At 40.4% G+C, this 18,903-nt stretch overlaps 1 protein-coding gene across 3 annotated transcripts in view; it reads left to right on the top strand.

Moving 5' to 3' along the window:
- The window catches only part of tbc1d5 (TBC1 domain family, member 5), a 29,909-nt gene extending 11,458 nt beyond the window's left edge, over nt 1–18,451 (top strand). Inside the window, exons 5-23 of one of the 3 annotated variants that reach the window (XM_037795047.1) lie at nt 33–141; nt 337–426; nt 1,861–1,935; nt 3,399–3,466; nt 3,615–3,717; nt 4,198–4,286; nt 4,425–4,475; nt 4,652–4,721; nt 6,541–6,713; nt 6,827–6,969; nt 8,014–8,120; nt 11,304–11,389; nt 12,850–13,160; nt 13,311–13,367; nt 14,373–14,581; nt 14,811–14,910; nt 15,465–15,544; nt 15,662–15,934; nt 17,140–18,451. In XM_037795047.1, the coding sequence (XP_037650975.1) occupies nt 33–141; nt 337–426; nt 1,861–1,935; nt 3,399–3,466; nt 3,615–3,717; nt 4,198–4,286; nt 4,425–4,475; nt 4,652–4,721; nt 6,541–6,713; nt 6,827–6,969; nt 8,014–8,120; nt 11,304–11,389; nt 12,850–13,160; nt 13,311–13,367; nt 14,373–14,581; nt 14,811–14,910; nt 15,465–15,544; nt 15,662–15,934; nt 17,140–17,439 (2,494 nt within the window). In that variant the 3' untranslated portion in view covers nt 17,440–18,451. Of the gene's footprint in view, nt 1–32; nt 142–336; nt 427–1,860; nt 1,936–3,398; nt 3,467–3,614; nt 3,718–4,197; nt 4,287–4,424; nt 4,476–4,651; nt 4,722–6,540; nt 6,714–6,826; nt 6,970–8,013; nt 8,121–11,303; nt 11,390–12,849; nt 13,161–13,304; nt 13,368–14,372; nt 14,582–14,810; nt 14,911–15,464; nt 15,545–15,661; nt 15,935–17,139 lie in introns of all 3 variants that reach the window. The other 2 variants (XM_037795046.1, XM_037795048.1) reach the window with 2 other exon arrangements.
- The last annotated feature ends 452 nt before the right edge of the window (nt 18,452–18,903 follow it).

The raw sequence follows: 18,903 nt of genomic DNA, 5'->3' as shown, positions 1-18,903 counted from the left end.
GTCCTCTACCTCCTCCTCCTCCCCCTGCACAGGAAAGAATGGGACGACTTGTTCCTGAACAGTAATTACCTGGCCAGGATCCGGCAGGCAGGCATCAACGGTCGACTGAGGAGCAGCCGCTTTCGGAGCGTATGCTGGAAGGTAACTGCCAAGTGGATCAAGCAGTCCTATCCAGTTTGATTAAAGTGGCTTTGGCAATTTCCCTGCCGCATAAGAGACTGCAGTTCTGGCAGCTTGCAGACCTTCTTTGGTGGAAACAGCGGCCTAGAGTTTAGTTTTGAAAGTCTGCATGTTTATGACTTCTAAGAGCATGCAGTAACCTGTATCTGTCTGCAGTTGTACCTGGAGGCTCTTCCAGAAGACAAGACGCAGTGGATCAACAAGACCAAGGAGCTCCGGGCCCAGTATGAGAAGATCAAAGAGACGGTGAGAGCGCCTCAGCGTGGCCGTTTCCCTCAGCATGATGAGAAAACGGTTATACAGTCACCCAAAGTTGCAGAATGTTTTTGCGATAGTGGAGCATTATGGCTTAAAGGAAAAGTGTGTAACATTTCGGGGGATCTATTAGCAGAAATGAAATAATATTCTACTATGTTTTCTTTAGTTTATAATCACCTGAAACTAAGAATCGTTGTGTTTTCGTTAGCTTATAATGAGCTGTTTATATCTACATAAGGAGAGGGTCCCATGGATGTATAAAGAGAACTGGATACAGCGTTGGAGGCAGGCTCCCGTTCATTCTTATGAGAGTTGCTCAGTGGCGCATGAAGCCAAAATGGCACGACTGCCGAGTGATAAAGTACCCGGATCATCCGGCGATCTTCTGCATCCATTGGGCCCATAGAGCAGACGTAATAGCGTTTCCTTTAACCCCGCCTCCCAGCCCTGAGTCCAGCCGCGCTCTGGGGCTCATTCACATGAATGGAGGAAGAGAAATAACTCTGTATTCGGCTATTAGTGCATTTTACAATTTTTAGAACCTAATGATTTAAATAAGGGCTATTCAAGTGTTCGTACTGGGAAGTTGATTTAACGAAAACATTATTATCCACTGAGTTACAGGCATCTCTTTCCCAATGTAAGTCTATGGGAAAAAGTATTTTGGGCCCAACGGCATCACGTGACGGACACGGAAGTTGTAATTCCACCGTGGCCTTCCTGGGGGCTTGGCGGTTCCTCTTCACAGAGTCCTCCATGTTGCTCCGCCATGTTTCTACAGTAACAGTTTCTACAGTTCAACGGCAAACCAAACACGGGGTCTAGAGAGAGCCTTTCACTTTTTACGTTACCTGAAGGCCACCGTAGTTCACCGGCACGCTTGTGAAGCTGCGGTAACGTGAGACGTGAGAGTACAAAGCCGTGGTACCGCCAGCCGCCGCTTGACTCCGTTGCTCCTTAAGCAGTGTTATTATGGTAAGGATGGCCTCTGAACGAGGCGAACGGCGTTACCACGGTTTTGCACTCCGTGGCTCACGTTACCGCAGTCTTGGAAAGGGAGGAGTGAGCGAAGAGTTGTTCAGTCGGTTGCAATCTGCAACCACGTCACCAGATACCACCAATTCCTACACACTGTGCCTTTAATATATAATCTCCTTGATTATTTTTCTAGATATGGTGGTCAGAATTAATTATTTATTGTATTCAATTAATTTGTATTATTCCTTATTTTGAGGAACTACTCACTGTTTCAACTACCACCAACATTTAAAACGGCTAGAACATATATGCTCCTGTAGTTGAAACTCGGGTCACAATATGGACATGCATTTCTGGCAGTGCAGCTCTTTATGAATTATCTGATCACTGATATGTGAATGGCTGTAATTGACATGTTTGTGGTGTTTTGTTTTTTTGTCCCAGCACATCACTAACCCACGCAAGGCTGCAGGCCAGCAGGACCTGGTTGTCAACAACCCGCTGTCCCAGGATGAGGGGGTGAGTGTGTGTGTGTGTGTGTGTGTGTGTGTGTCTGTGTGTGTGTGTGTGTGACTGTGTCAGTTTCATTCTCTTTTAGCCAGTAGCTTCATATTTGCATGCAAAATGTGGCCCTAATGCATTCCCTCCAGACTGTGCTGTTGCTATAATTATAGACTATTTCAGTGATTCATTAACAGATTTTTTTTAAAGCAATTATGAAGCCATTGAATTGATTTTGGATTAGGCAATTAATAAAGTGTTTAAAAATATTCGAAAAACTAATTTAGTTTTTTTTCTCACATTAATTTTTCATCTCACAATTAATTTGCCTGCTGCTTTACCACTTATAGCCTCTGATTTGGTGATGACATGCACTCAGAAAGCCACACTGATAATAACGGAGAGTAAACAAGAGCTGTTATTGGCCATCTAGGGAAGTTCCTAGGACGTTTCCTGGAAAGGAATGAGCAATTGGGTACTAATTATAGAGAAAATAGAGGCCGTGTCCAATTGGTACACTTCCTGTTGATTAATTGCAAGTGTAGGTATTTCAGTCAGTATAGAGCAGGTTAGCTAAAAATAAAAAAAATGTAAAACTGTCTGCAGAAAAGGATACAATTCAATATATATGATGAGAATAAAGTTTCATATAATGAATTGATATTTATATTTATTGACTCAACACAACTACCTAAATGCAAATAACTGTTAGAACTTGGTATGTAGATACTAATTATATGGAAACGTCAAAGGAAATAGAGTGCTCCAGGGATGACGCATTTGTGTAGCCAACCAGGAAGTTGGCATCGCCCTGGGTTCCCTCGACAAACAGCCAATGGTATTTTTCCATTTGATTTTGGATTATATCGAACAAACGATGATACTTACACATTTTGTTCAGCAAGATAATCATCAAAAAATTAACACCACTTTTATGATTTTGAAGCGTCAATACAATCGGCAGAAGTATAAACGATTTTTTTAACAAACTACACCACGGTTTGTGTTAAGCTTGTGTTAACCACAGACCTTATTTCAGGCATCTAACTAAAAACTCATTCAAAAAACCCATTGACTTCCAGACGAGGGAACTGGAAGTGCATAAATGCTGACTCATTTCCAGGTTTTAGGACTCATTCCTGGGCACTCTATTGTTGTGAAATTAGGGACAGGAAGTTTTAGATAAATTCTTGATATACAAAAGGCATCCGAATTACACCAAAGAGTTTGGTCTGTAATTAGCATCATTTATTAATCAATCAATTTCAGAATGGAGTTGGGTAAGTTATTGCTTTGAAAAGCTGTAGAAACAGCTCTTTAAAAAAAACAGGCAGTATGATCCATCTATCCTCTACTGATTGAGTTTTCCAATTACTCATGGAAGGGTCACTATTTCTAATGATTGTAGAGTCACAGTGGCTCCTCTAATCTTCTGAATAATGTTCATATTCCTATGTCTTATTTCTTCCTCTCCTGTCCAGAGCCTGTGGAACAAGTTCTTCCAAGATAAAGAGCTGAAGGGGATGATCAAACAGGACGTGTTGAGAACGTCAGTATCACCATCATTCTATTTGTTTTATTACGTTTTTTTATATATATATATATATATATATATATATATATACCTCAAACACCTGAAAGCTTTCTGGCGTCGACATGAAGTGAACAGCTCCTTTCTGTCTTTCTATTTGCGCAAGGTTCCCCGAGATTCGTTACTTCCAGGACGACGACGTGAGGACCAAGCTGACAGACATCCTCTTCTGTTTTGCCCGAGAAAATGAACAGTTACTGTATAAACAGGTACGATTGACACATCGTCCCAACAGCTCATTCACAGAGCTTAAATGTTAAAGTTAGACATCTTTGTTTTTTCTTAAAGGTCCTTGAAAATTGGTGCTTTGATGTCTCTGATTGGGTTTTTTTAGTGAGCCATTGTGTCGATAATCTAGGCTTATCTGTGTAGATGTGTGTGTGTGTGTGTGTGTGGGCTTCTCAGTGCCCAGTGAGCTCAGACAAAAGAACAAAACGCTTTTGTAACCTAATCATTATCAGCGTCTGTAACAGGTGCCAGCGAATGAATAGACGGCCAGTACAGCATCTTTTTTGCAAACTGGAAGTGACACACGGCCGGGCAGTGGCTAACAATATCTAAATTAAACCTGTCATCACAGATTAGAAACCTCGTGCATCACTATTAAAGAAAGACTGACCACAAATGAACCATCATTTCTCTCGCCGGTGCCCTTTCACGTCTTACACTCCCTTCTTCTCCGTCTGCAGGGGATGCACGAGTTGCTGGCGCCCATAGTGTTTGTGCTGCACTGTGACCATCAAGCCTTCCAGCACGCCAGCGAGACAGCCAGCCCCAGGTCAGCGCCTCATAGCCGTGAAGCTGAATCTTTCACCCTTTTTAGTTGACATACACAAGTTTTTAGACCTGCTTGTGCTTTAGTCGGCATACAAAAATATTTCTGTTTAAGGTAAGATCCATTTTTCTGTTTCCATAGTGAGGAGATGAAGTGTCTGTTGAACCCAGAGTTTCTGGAGCACGACGCCTAGTGAGTACACTCCTAATATCAGACGGATACCAAAGTGTTCATATGCAGAAATTTCATTACTCTTCAAATAACTGGAATTGGTTTATATGTCTGTTTCCATTTCTCAATATGTCCCCTCTTTGTTTGCTCATCTCTCTTTCTGTCTGTCTCACACACAAACACCTCTCTGTCTATAGTGCCTTGTTCTCACAGCTGATGGACACAGCAGAGCCGTGGTTCTCCAGCTACGAGAGGGAAGTGAGGAAGGTCAGTTTGATCTGAAGAACTGCTTTTGACTTTGTAATTACAGTAATTGATTGTGCATTGTAACACCAGATCGTTTGATTGCGCTATAATGACTGCACAGAAGGCATGACATTATCCACAAGTCATAATCCTCAAGATTTCAGTCCTGGTTGATTTGACGACACCCATGGTTACCAGGGTAACGACGAGAGCGATGTAATGCTGCAATAACAGCTACCTTTTTTATTATTATTACTAACAAAACACGACATAAAAAAAACAAAACAACACCCAATTCATACTAAAATAAACCAATTTATCATGATAAACACAAAACATCAACTTACTGTATATCAGCAGACTAGATAAATAACGACAACATTAAAGATATAATAAAACAAAGGAAGAAAATAATAACATTTTTACAAAAAAGAAAAGAAAAGAAAAGCTTGATCGTACTTGATTTATACAAATTAATTTCATTATTGTACGGAAAACCATCAACTGTCTCTAAGGGTAATTACAAAGAGCAATTATTTTGTCAGCAGTACATTAGAGGATATTCTGATGTATCTGTTTACAGTGGTCTGTGTCTCACCTGAAATATTTAAACTGGCATTACATCTTGAGTGATCACGCTGATGACGGCTTATAGCTGAAACACGTTCGTTTGTTTTTCTAGAATAAACTCAACAAGACTCTTTATCTGTGGGTGCCGGTGATTTGTTTCTTCTGTTTACAGTGCAGCCAAAGAAATTCATATTGTTTTCATAGAGAAGTCGGTCAATAATAATTGCAACCGTGATCTGATTTCATGCTGTGTAAGTAGTTTCCCACACAGCAGCAGGGCTCAGTGATGAGTTGGTTACCTTGTAGAGAAGTCTGAGCCGTGCAGCCTGTCGCGTGCTACAAATGACTACTGTCATTGAATGATTGTGGTTACAAATACATGCGTTTCCTGCGATTGCTTCACATTAAAAGCCATCCCATGTTTTGCAAGTTGGATGCTTTTAATTTGAACTAGCAGTAGTAGGAAATGTTGGGTTTACGTTAGCAGTAACTTAATACAGCTCTGATATTCCTGTAGGACAGTGAACAGCAGACTTAAATGTCCTGTGAGTCCTTCATGCTTCGGTAGGCAATTTGAATCCAGCATGAGAATTATAGGTGTAAGAAAATATTGAAAAAATCGGATATTGCAATATTATTTTTTGTGATACTGTATGAATTTTTAATTTACATGCAAAGATTAATTCAGTCAGTACTTTATTTCATTTGCGAAGATATGCGCCCTCTCAGAGTATGATGTTGGATGTTACAGGGACTGTGATAAATGTAAATGTAGAGCCCACTGTTCTGATTGCATAAAAGAAGTAAAATTATTTTACTCAAATTGTATGCATACGGTGGTGGGTTCTTTATACTATGGCAGTTTTCCTAAAATTATATTAAAAAAATCGCAATATATCGCACAGCCCTAATGAGAATGGCGGACTCCGCCACTAACAATCTAAACTACTACACAGTGAGGTAATTACAGAGTGTAAATACATTGAGTGGCTATTGCTGAAAAATGCTGACCATAAATCAAAAATGGGATTTGATTTCATAAAAATTACACAAAGGGTTTGTAACTTTTAATGAATGTTCCAATATTTAAATAGAACAAACTGCACATTTTGGCTTAAAGTAAACTTTTGATCAAACTCCTAAAAAGAAACCCTGTATTTGCTCTTTTTCAACATATCCAGTAAATGTTGGATCACATGGACACAGATGCTGCTAATGAATGTTTGTTTATATATTGATATGCTAATTGCATAATGAACTACTGCTCCAGGGTAAGGAAGAGATGCTGACCAGCATCCCGTTCGCACGGCCCCAGGACTCGGGGCCATCCGTTGCCATAGTAACTAAAGTCAACCGCATCCAGGACCAGCTGGTGAAGAAGCACGACATTGAACTGCACATGCACGTCAACCGGCTGGAGATCGCCCCGCAAATCTATGGCATGTCAGTATTTACACTTGTACTTCAGTGATATTTTGACCTTCAGCTGTGTACACAAATACAGTTACCCTGTATCTCTCTCTCTCTCTCTGTCTGTTTGTCTGTCTGTCTTGCAGCCGGTGGGTACGTCTGCTGTTCGGCCGTGAGTTCCCGCTCCAGGACCTGCTGGTGATGTGGGACGCCCTGTTTGCTGACAGCATCACTCTGGACCTGGTGGACTACATCTTTGTGGCCATGCTGCTCTACATCCGAGACGCTCGTACGCTCCATTTATTACTGGAATAATCCAATAATGTGTTGTCTTTGTAGCATGTCATTTCATAAGAAACACTTAACTGGAAGAAGGTGATTTACTCCACCTCATTTAATCAGATGGAGTCATATTACTTAGTTTAAATAGAATACAGTAGATCTTCGCTGCCATACTAGATGCTTAAGCTCTAATGTCGGAAAACATCGTCCCTGCTTAAGTGTCTTTAACTAAGACATTGAATCCCTGCTGCTATTGAACCGATGCCAAGGAACCAAATGCTGTGTGCATTTCAATCAATCTGGACTTTCAACTTCATGCCTGAGCAGTGAGTGCTGTTACAGCTACTGTAAAAAGTGTCCTTGGAACAAAGAGGAAGCTGTTCATCAGAGAGGTGCTTTCCTGAAGGGTAAGACTGAAAGTAGAAGAACTGCAAAGATTGATGGGAACGCATAGAGAAAATCATCATGTGCGCTGGATGTAGTGTGCTGCAGCTGTGATCAGGACTAGTTGCTCAGTGCTTGCCAAGTTTGATAGTATGGCAGCATAGTGCTGTTCGGCTGTGGCTCAGAGGCTAGAACGGGTCGTTGTTTAATCACAAGGTTGGCAGTTCGATCCCCTGCTCCACCTGTCCGCATGTCGAAGTGTCCTTGAGCGAGACACTGAACCCAGAGTAGCTCCCCGGTCGCTTTACAGCAGCCCACTGCTCCGAAATGTTCAGGATGGCTTAAATGCAGAAGCCAAATTTTGTGTATGTATCTATGTGACGAGTAAAGTTAAAGTTTTAGTTCTTTTTTTTTTTCTTGTTTTCTTGTTTTTCTTGTTTTTCTTGTTTTTTTGGAAGTCGGATTGCAATCTCTAATACGTGAGTGTCCATTTAGCGTGTTTAAGCATGACACAGAGTGCTCTCCGATTTTTAACTAATTCTGAATGTTGTCACAATTTGACACATATTAATAACATACTATATTTGAATAAATTCTGAGGTTATATTTACAGTATAATCAGTGCACAGCATCAGTAATACTGCATTTGTTGTTCTGTCTGTTTCAGTCATTGCTAGCAACTTCCAGACCTGCCTGGGCCTGCTAATGCACTACCCTCCATTAGGAGACATCAACTCCCTGCTGCAAAAGGCTCTATTCCTCCGAGATCCCAAAGTAAGCAAACAACCACACTAGCATAAGTAACTGGATTATTATTATTGTACTGTTATTACTGTACTGATTTTGTTTCCAAAATCAACAGCTATGTGGTTTACTGTTTCTTACAATTCAATTTCCCAGAAAGTCTCGTTGTGGTATATTAAGCACTTCTTTATGCCTGACCGGTCACAAGTTAAAATGGAGAAGAGAAAGTGAGAGTTACTCAGTTCAGTTAAGGGGACATGCTGTTCTAACAGAATAATTTCTCTAGGTAGGAGAAGATTTGCAGAAGTGAAACACACACAAAACACTGAGCGGAAATCCTCGGAGCAGCATCACGTAGTGTAGACCAAACTGTTTTATTGCACTGTGAAAAAATGCTTAGGTGAGAGAGTTAAAATTGGCTGCGAATGTTTCAGTGCCTCACACTTCAGTGGTTACACACTATTGAGTTTACTGTAAATAGATGGAGCACAGGTGCAGGCAATGAACCAGTTAATTTGGTTAATAAGAAAGAGGAAGCTGCACAGATACAGTACATACTGTACATGTTAAATACTTCCATATTCTGTGTGTAATGCATGAATACAGCTTTCTAAATCTTGTTTAAAACCCGCAACATTTAAATAATATTAGAGATAAAGGTTAGGACAGTCACAGGCCATTAATACAGTTTGACTATAGAGATGCACCGATCGATCGGCCAAAGGGCGATCAGTCTCAGATATCCAGTTTTTTCGCCGGTCAAATTTACATTTACATTCGCTTGATGGTTTTACGTCGCACACAGCGGCACAGACCGTAACGTCACAGCCACACACACACTATTGTGGTAGCTGCAGCACACAGAACAGTCACACACACACATGTCGTTGGTGTGGAAGTTCTTCAGCCTGAATGAAGAACAAAATAAGCCATGGAGGTAAAAACATTCGGGACGACTTTCAAATTGTTTGAGTGAGAGTGATTAACAGTCAATGTTTTATTATGAACATGCAATTGGGTTTCAATTTTACATGAAAGAAAAGTTACAAAAATGTTTGTGTACGTAGTCAATTAAAGTTCTTAGAAAGAAAATCTAAATTGGCAGATCAGATTTTTAAAAAATTGGCCAAGAAAATCGCAATCGGTGCATCTCTATTTTTACTATTTTACCCATAATGCCTTACAAATAGGAAGCAGACAGTGACCTGAAAATGAGAAGTAGCAAATTATGCAGGACTCACTGCTCACTACAGTAGGAAAACACGGCTACCTTAAAAAAAATGTTCTCCCAAATTACAGTGGTATATATCTGAGTGTAAATATAAATCAATTTACACTCTTGGTGAAGAAATCGTCTATCAACACTGATATGTGTCACTCTCAGCGCTACAGAAGGTCTGTTCTGCTGCACTGTCTTGTAGAGTGTTTCACGGGTTGGAGTTTATTCAATACCGACCATGAAATTGACACAAAAACAGACTAAAGGCGGTACAAATGGCGAGTCTGAACATGAAGAAATGTTATTGCCTAATTATAGTCGCTGCTTCCTATTACACTGGTGTAATTATTATGTTGTAATCTTAGACAGTTGTGACTGCAAGACGGTGAGAGTGAAAACAAGACTCTGTGTTGGCACCTTGAGAACTACCTTGGTTAATGTGAAAATATGCTAAAATCCAAAAATATATATTCAGTAGGTCGCAGCGTAGATGAGGATTGTCTTTTTTTTCCCATATCTTGCAGCCGTCAGCATATTTTTCCTGTCACATACGCACTTTGTTGCTCTCTCTCCCAGTCACACACACACTAAATCAGAGGCCTTGTTTTCTGTCACTCTGTCTTACTCCTCACACACAGAAGGATCCCATTCTTCCCTTTACCTTTGTATGAAAACCAGCTGTTGTTGTGTGTGTGAATGTTAAAGGGATAGTTCAGGTGTTTTGAAGTGGGGTTGTGAAGTACTTATTCATAGTCAGTGTATTACCTACAGTAGATGATGGTCGGCACGCCCCCAGTTTAGAGACGGGAGTTACCGCACAGAAGCAAAGCGATGTAATGCTGTGTACGGGGCTGGCTGCAAAACGTATTTTAGCCACCTAAAAGAAAGGCTCACCTAAAAAAAATCAATATCAGTTTAAACGTACGCTGTATTTTAAGAATATTTTCGCCAGTTTACCTTGCAATGAGACAGGTATACAGTCTATGTTTCCAACATGGATCTGAAGCTGTTCTCTCTCGCCAAAGCAACCAGACTCCATTCAAATAAACAGTAATTTTACTTCTCAGAACACGGGAGTCGCTGGTCTTCCGCTGCCTCGATCAAACAATCCATCGATTAGTTTGTTTGTGTTATTGTGTGACTTCGAAGAATTTGAATAAACCAAATTCACACAATAAGACAAACCAACTAACCAAGACAGCGGTAGAGCAGCAACCCCTGTGTTCTGCAAGGTAAAATTACAGTTTTTTTCAATGGAGTCTGGTGGCTTTGACGAGAGCATAGATGGATACAACAGCTTTAGTTTCCCGACTCAAACGTCTGTCTCACGGCAAGATAAACTGGTGTAAATATTCTATATATAGCGTAAACTTGAACTGATATTGATTCATTTTTTGGGGGGTCTTGTCCAAGCTGTGGGCGTGCCGACTGCCATTTACTGTAGGTATTACACTAACTGAATAAGTATACAGTATATAAGTAATACAACCCCACTTCAAAACATCCAAACTATCCCTTTAACTCTGACATTACTGCTACTTAGACCTTAGCTAACACCTCACGGTCTCGTTACAAACCATCTTCTGTTCCTCCTCTGAATTTACTGACCCATACACCTAAACACAACAACTCACCACACTCCCGTCCACTTCTCTCCTGGGATTAAAAATCCAAGAAGGTGCTGATCCAACGTGACAGTGTGTCCCCAGGTGACAGTGCGCATCACATCACAGTAACACCTGAGGGTGGGGGGGCATCATCCCTAATGTCATGGGGGCAAGCGGGGAGCAGGAAAGATGCTCGTTGCTCATATTTACTGACTCAGAAACATCAAGGCACTAGTATTTGCTTGTTTACGTAGTCATGCGTGCGTACACAGTGGCAGATCTGCACAGATTTTAGGTAACCATGTTTACTCTGTTTATCACGCACACCAGAGACATCTTTTCTAAATTTGCTAACAAAAACATTTATTTTGTCCCTTCTTTTTATAGAACTATCCACGACCTGTCAACTACCAGTTCCAGCAGAACCTGGATTACTACAAAACAAGGGGAGCTGACCTGATGAACAAGACACGGTAAAACACGCACACAACTGTTCTTCTCTCTAAGATCAAAAGTTGGTGTATGCTTTTAAATGTATCTGAAATCACTATGGTTGGATTTCACTTTGGGTACGACACACTCATCCCCCTGTAGACCATGAAATTGGCTGTTAAAAAGTTTGTAGTTTCATTAGGGCTATCAATCGATTAAAATATTTAATCACGATTAATAGTATGATTGTCCATAGTTAATCGCAAATTAATCACATTTTTTATCTGTTCAAAATGTACCTTAAAGGGAGATTTGTCAAGTATTTAATACTCTTATCAACATGGGAGTGGGCAAATACACTTGCTTTATGCAAATGTCTGTATACATCTATTATTGGAAATCAATTAACAACACAAAACAATGATAAATATTGTCCAGAAACCCTCACAGGTACTGCATTTAGCATAAAAAATATGCTCAAATCATAACATGGCAAACTGCAGCCCAACAGGCAACAACAGCTGTCAGTGTGTCAGTGTGCTGACTTGACTATGACTTGCCCCAAACTGCATGTGATCATCATAAAGTGGGCATGTCTGTAAAGGGGAGACTCGTGGGTACCCATAGAACCCATTTACATTCACATATCTTGAGGTCAGAGGTCAAGGGACCCCTTTGAAAATGTCCATGACAGTCTGGAGCGTTATTTAGCCTCCTTCGCAACAAGCTAGCTTCTTTAGGTTTTTCTAGTTTCATATGACACCAGTATCTTCACTCTGGCTTTAAAACTGAGCCTGCTACAACCTAAAAATCGCAAGTTGCGTTAATGCGTTAAAGAAATTAGTGACGTTAAAACAAATTTGCCTTAACGTGTTATTATCGCGTTAATTTTGACAGTTTCATCCTTCACAGAGAAGAGAGGTGTTTTTTTTCTTGAATTCACAACATATTTCAATATTCATCACTTTTCACATCAAAACAGTACCAAAATGTAGCTTAATACACTGCTCAAACTGCTTCTATAACAGTTCTCTTGCAGCATCGGTTTGCATGCATTGACTAGCCTGATGAATCCGCCTTGAGCTTATTTGTTAGCCTGAATTCCTGTTGTAGTTTCTCAGGCATGTCGCTCAGTTTCTTTGTCAATAAAGGGAACACCATTCTCAAGGTACTCAGGTCTTAACACCCAATCTTAAACTGACCTTCATTTCATTTCATTTCATTTCATTTCAGTATGAAAATCATTTTACAGAGGCTTGAAATTTGCACGAGATTGGCCGTCCGTCACAGTGGACACTTGCGGTCTTTATTTTTTTGTCAAAGTCATGAAAACTGGTCTTGTTAGCAGATACAATAATAGAGAGGAATCAGTTTCACATGACTTTTCTGCTGTTTGCTTTTTCTTTGTTGAGAATGATAATAAGTATCCACCACTTAAAGGTCTTCTGTCTGTAAGCTTTTATTTTTCCTTATTCACGTCAACGTACTTTTTTCTTTCCAGCTCGGGTTCCAGTACAAAAGCTGCTCCCCTCAACATCAACAAGGTCTCCAGCAGCCTGCTGAGCTTCGGCAGAAAGCTCATCGCTCCGGCAATATCTACCGGGTCTGGTGGCGTCTCGCCAATCAACTGCGAGGTACACTCCTCCTCTTCCTCCTCGCCAACTTCCCCCGCATCAGCGCCCGTGCCCACCATACCTCACCCATTGGCTGAGCCCCCGTCAGGCCCCGCTCCGCCGCAGACCCAGAGCCACGCCCAGAGTCAGCACTACCGCCTGCTCAAGTCCGAGAGCATGCCTGTCCACCTCAGCAAAGGTGAGCAGTAAGACACACACATTTGCATTTTTCTTGGCTGTTGTGTAATTTGTGGATTAGTTGCATGTGCAGATTATCTGAATATCTGCAGACGTTGGTTCGTGTGGGTGTGGCAGCATCAGCTTTGACTCTCCTGTCTGTTAGATGTAGTTTCAGGTGGAGTCTCTCAGGTCTCTCTCCCAGCCCAGACTCACACTGACACACAAGGTAACTGCTACCATGGCAACCGCTTGTGTGAGACGCCCTCCTGTTTGTCCATGCTTTGTGTTGCTGCCGTTGCATGTCTGCACACAAAGTTTGTCATTCACTGTTCCTGCTGCTTAATCAGCAGCTAGTCAGGTACATGTTACAGTATATATTAATATGGGCATCGGTGTCCAGAGCATGTAATGGTAAACTTTGACCAGCAGAGGGAGATCACAGCTTGCCACATCACTGGAAATTAAACTGATAGCATAAACATCATGGATGTGTTGTGGCATCTGCTGTCAGCATTTCAAGCTTGTCATGTGTGTGTGTGCTTTGTTTATAAGTCACCTTGGCTGTAAATGCTGTTGTTATATTTATTGTCATGTGTTTGCAAGTTTGCTTGCTTTCTTTACAAAAAAAAGTGCAAGAGGAACATGGTTTTCCTCTTGTCCTTCTATGGAAGCTTTGAATATTTTTTAGTTTTAATCAATTCATAAATGTTAAAAAAAACAACTTTTTAAATTGATTAAATACATTTGCATCTAAATGATTCATTAAGGAACATCATTCACAGACCAGCAGCAGGAGCTCTGATTGGTCTGACTCTACACATGACTCCCGCCAACATAAAACAGCTGGCCAATCGGAGCTCCTGCTGCCGCTCTGTGGGTTGGGGCCTCGTTTTTAGGTGGCACACTCCTTACAAATCTTTAAATTTAATTATTTTTAAACAGCAGGAGACAAAAAAGTTTAAGAAGTTCAATTCATTTAATTATTCCATTTTAAAATGCAGTTATTAATGCATCATTTAAATGCAAATGTAATTAATCCATTTACTCTTGCTTTTTTGTATTTAACAATTTCTTTAATAATTTAAAAGTCTATAATTATACCAATTACTGCACGATCGAAGCTTTATATTATTCTCGTACCCTTCTACTTCTTCATTTAAAATGAAATTATTAGCACTCCATTGTATTAATATTTTGTCTTCTGTCCTCCGTCTTTCTGTCCCTTTCTCAGGCCAAAGCTCCAGGACAGTCAGCTCCTCTCCCAGCATAGAAAGCCTCACTGGTGGACGGGCTCACTCCACCGCCTCCCCGCCTCTTCCCCCATCCAGAGGGAGTGATGTCAGCACTTCCTCTCCGCCCCTCTCCGCCACCAAGAAAGAGTCTTTCTTCAACATCACTCGTTCTCGCTCCCACAGCAAGACCATGGGCAAGAAGGAGTCGGTGAGCTCTTCGACCTGCTGTCTGTTCTCATAAACTTACTTTTTATTTCGCAGACTTTCTACATGTCTTTGTGTTTGTCTCACTTCTTCATCTTCTCTCACGCTTACAACCCTCATCTGTGGGTTTCTTGTCCCTCTCTTTGCCCTCTGTTACTAAGTTCAGATTTACTCTTCTCCTCTTTTATTGTCTCTTTCTGACATGTCTTTGTATGTGTGTGTGTTATCAACAGGAGGAGGACCTGGAAGCCCAGGTATCATTCCTGCAAGGCCAGATCAATGACCTGGAGGCCATGAGCAAATACTGTGCCAAGATGATGAACAATCACATCTGTGAGTAACCTCTAGAAAAATACACCAGCAACATGTTCATTTTCATCTAAAACATTAGTTCAAATACTAAAGATGTTGAACAATTTTCCCTGTTTTTTAAAAAGAAAATGAGACTTTGTGTGTCTGAAATACTTTAATCCAGCATTTTATTTAAATAAACATATTTACATCTTTAGGTTTGTGTGGAGAATTTGATTTAATGGAGACAAATGCCTGTATTTTATGCTTAAATGTATTCTTTAGTTTAGATTAGATTGACTTTATTGTCCACATCAGTGGAAATTTGTCTTTGGCTTTTCCCAGATACACCAAAAGTACATACAAAACACAACACACCGTTAAAAACATACAAATATACAGTATACAATATACAATAGTGCAAACGGGCAGGTAGCAGTAAATAAGCTAATATTGTAAATATAAATTTATTGTTTAATTTTATATATGTTAATTTCACTTAATTCTTATCTTCTTTGGTCTTTATATACGTTTTTGGCGGAATTTTGTTGATGGTTGTATAGCTTAGTGGGTGACTGCTTACTGTGTCTCCACAGGTAAAATCCAGGAAGTGATTCTCCAAGAACACCTAGAGAAAGAGGATGAGGTCCTGGTGTCACTGGCTGGACTCAAACAGGTGAGTCTGAGCGTGTGTGCATTAATGTTTGTGATATGCTTTTGTAATTATACTCTTTACAGGTGCATCTTCTCTGTTTGTCTGTATCATTGACGTGTTTTCCCCGTATCCTGTCAGATCAAAGACATCCTTAAGGGGGCGCTGCGCTTCAACCAAAGCCAGCTGGAGGCCGAGGAGAACGAGGAGATCGCCATCGCTGACGATCACTACACCGTCACAGCAGCCGCTGAAACTGCTCTGAGAGCCAACAATCACCACAGTGACCACCAACAACAAGGAGACATCAGGCGGAGCCGGGACGACTCTGATCTAGAGGGGAGTGTGAGCACGAATGAGAAGGAAGAGGAGAAGGAAGAGGAGGAGCAGGCGATGACCCCACCTGAAGAACAGGTTAGTTGTCGATCATTCCTCTTTTAGGCTGCTGGAATTAGAGCCCTGCACTGTCAGCACCTGTATCGGTATTAATTACAACTCTCCGCTCAGACAGGATCAGTTTTCAGTTGTTTGGTCTAATTGTTTGACCTTTTGATCCAGTGTTCAGTATCTTTAACAAATTGTACCGTGTGCAAAAATGTTCCACTGTTTATACCAAAATTATATTCTTTGAAGGATTAGGCTGCTAAAGCTGTCCATTAGGAATGAATCAAACCCAGAATTATGCTGCATTATACAGCAACTGTTAAATACTTAGTCACATGCAATTGAATAGATTGAGATGTAGGGTCAAACAAACAGCAGACGGTGGTTACACAGCCTTGGTTTATGTACACACCAACATCCACTTACTGCACTGGAGTAAATAATAGGCAACAAAACTACAGTGAAATCATTATAATAGATTGAAAAAAGTCATAGTATAGGATGTCGATAAAGTCATGAAGTCATATGGTATGTTAAAAAAAGTCATAATACTATGTCGAAAAAAAGCCATAATATAGTATGATGAAAAAAGTCATAGTATACTATGTAAAAAAAAAAAAAAAAAAGAATAAAAAAAAAAATCATAGTATGTCGAAAAAAAGCTATAGTATAGTATGTTAAAAAAAAAATCATAGTATAGTATGTCGAAAAGAGTTTAAAAAAGTCATAGGACATTGGACAATTCTATATATTTTTTCCTTCCTTCATAAACTTATGATTTAAACATTGTTTTATTTGAGATGATCTTTATGGGTTATTTTTTGCTTGTGCAGTTATGGACCTACAAGTGAGATGTTTGCCATCTTACAGGGTCGTGCGGTTAAATTTGTCGAAAAAAGTCATAGTATAGTATGTCGAAAAAAAGAGTAAAAAAAAAGTCATAGTATAGTATGTCGAAAAAAAAGTCATAGTATAGCATCTCGAAAAAAAAATCATATAGTATGTCGAAAAGAGTTTAAAAAAAAGTCATAGTATAGTGTGTTGAAAAAGAGTAAAAAAAAAAGAGTCATAATATAGACTTTGTGTTTAGGTTTAGGCAACAAAACTGGGTTCAATAGCTTTGTCGGTTGCTGACACCTGGGTACTAATTACATCAGCCATAATTTAAAGTGAGAGGGCAGAACATTTGCTAACACAAGAAAAAGACACAGACATCGACCATCTTTTGTGTGTAGGTGGCGTCTTCCCTCGGCTCGGAGGGTAAGAACTGGGACGACTACATCCTCGTGTGCCAGGACGTAGACCTGACGGCCACTGATGGAGGAGGAGGAGGAGGAGGAGGAAAGCCTGCAGCCGAGCGTACCCCTCCGATCAGGCGAGGGCGAGGCTTGGTGCGAATGGAGCCTGAGGGTGCAGCCGGGACCTTCCATGACCCCCTGATGGCCGCCATCACCTCGGGCTCTTCCAGCCCAGACGAGGGCTCCACCCACAGCAAGGACTCTGACTTCACCATCGTCAACCCGAACGACCTGTGAACAAGCCAATCACCCCTCCTCTTATACTTGTATCATATCCCATTCAGAGGATGTGATTAAAGAAAGAAAAAAAAAAAACTGACTTGGGATCAGAGGGTGGAATCTTCAGTTTTTGGTGGAGCGCCGCCGGAGCTGCTGTTGGCTAAAAAATTGCACATGTGGACTGTGACACTTCCAGTCACAAATACCCTATACTCTGTCTCTTTACCTGTCATCTGTGCCACTTCAGTCCTGTCTAAGCTGATGCTGTATGCTATCTCATTTACCTAATGCCTGTCTCCTCATCATGTTAGGTCCCGTCACTCATGATATTTAATTGTAGCACCCAGCTCTACACAGAGAGGGCGCCATTGAACTGCTTACCCTGTCACTACATGATTACTCTGAAGAGTTGGACCTCAAACTGCAATTTCTATATGGGGGAGGACTCTCTCCTCTCAAGCTTACTGTAATGATTGGGAGTGTGCTACTCTGATTCGTCTGAATGTGGAGATCTGGCCATACTTCTGCCTGTGTTATGTCTGTATATGTCTATGTCCTTAATGAGGAAGCTCTCTTCTCTGATACGCAAAGGAAAGAAGGATGATGTCCTCTTGCCAGTTATCGAGGGCAGCTTTCTCCCCCTCCTAAACCAGTGCCTCTGACCATTATTATTCACTCAACCAAACAAAACCTGACTCTGTGATCTTATTCTTTTTGTTAGATTTTTATTTTTTTTTTTTAAGAAAATATTTTTAACCCTTAGTTTAGTTTCCTGGATGAAAAATTATTAAATTATGGAATAAGTCTTTTTTCCCCCCCTTCTTGTTTTTTTGTTTTTTTTAATTGATTCCAATGTGGACATTTTAATGTGGTAATTTACAGTTTTCATTTCTCACATTATAACTGAGTTTTTCTCATGTCCTGTGGAAACCATGTAAAGCAGCACACACAAAGAATGTCCCTCTAGCTGCCCATTCAGCATAATTAACTCAAGACCAATAAAATGACATTGCTCTTGCTACACATTGAAGTTATTGTACTTCTTTGGGAATGCTGTTCTTGCTTTTAAGACGATATACAATTTTGTGTGGGAGTATCAGCAGGTGGTACTATATTACATTATTTCAGTACTACTGTCAAAGAAAGTGTGGAAGGTGTTGAAGTTCAGATTTCACTCTTGACCTTGGACAAACAGCATTTGAGAAAACATTTCCTCAACAAAGTCTATTCCCTTTCTGTGTGTGCCAGTTTGTCATGGAATTATAGATTTTCTTTTTTTTAGGCCAACATGGATAATAGGTCCTTAAAATGCTCAGAAAGAAGAGTCTACAGTCATGCCAATAACTCTTCTGTAATTGGGCACAGTGGTGCTTTGAGCTTAATGCTAAGGTTTGCATGCTCACAACAACAACAACGACAACGCTGATATAATGTTTACTATATTCACCATTTTGGTTTAGTGTTAGTATTTGCTAACTAGAA

This window comes from Sebastes umbrosus, chromosome 15, assembly GCF_015220745.1.
Source record: "Sebastes umbrosus isolate fSebUmb1 chromosome 15, fSebUmb1.pri, whole genome shotgun sequence".
NCBI classification, from domain to species: Eukaryota; Metazoa; Chordata; class Actinopteri; order Perciformes; family Sebastidae; genus Sebastes; species Sebastes umbrosus.
This window is presented reverse-complemented; position numbering and strand designations above follow the sequence as displayed.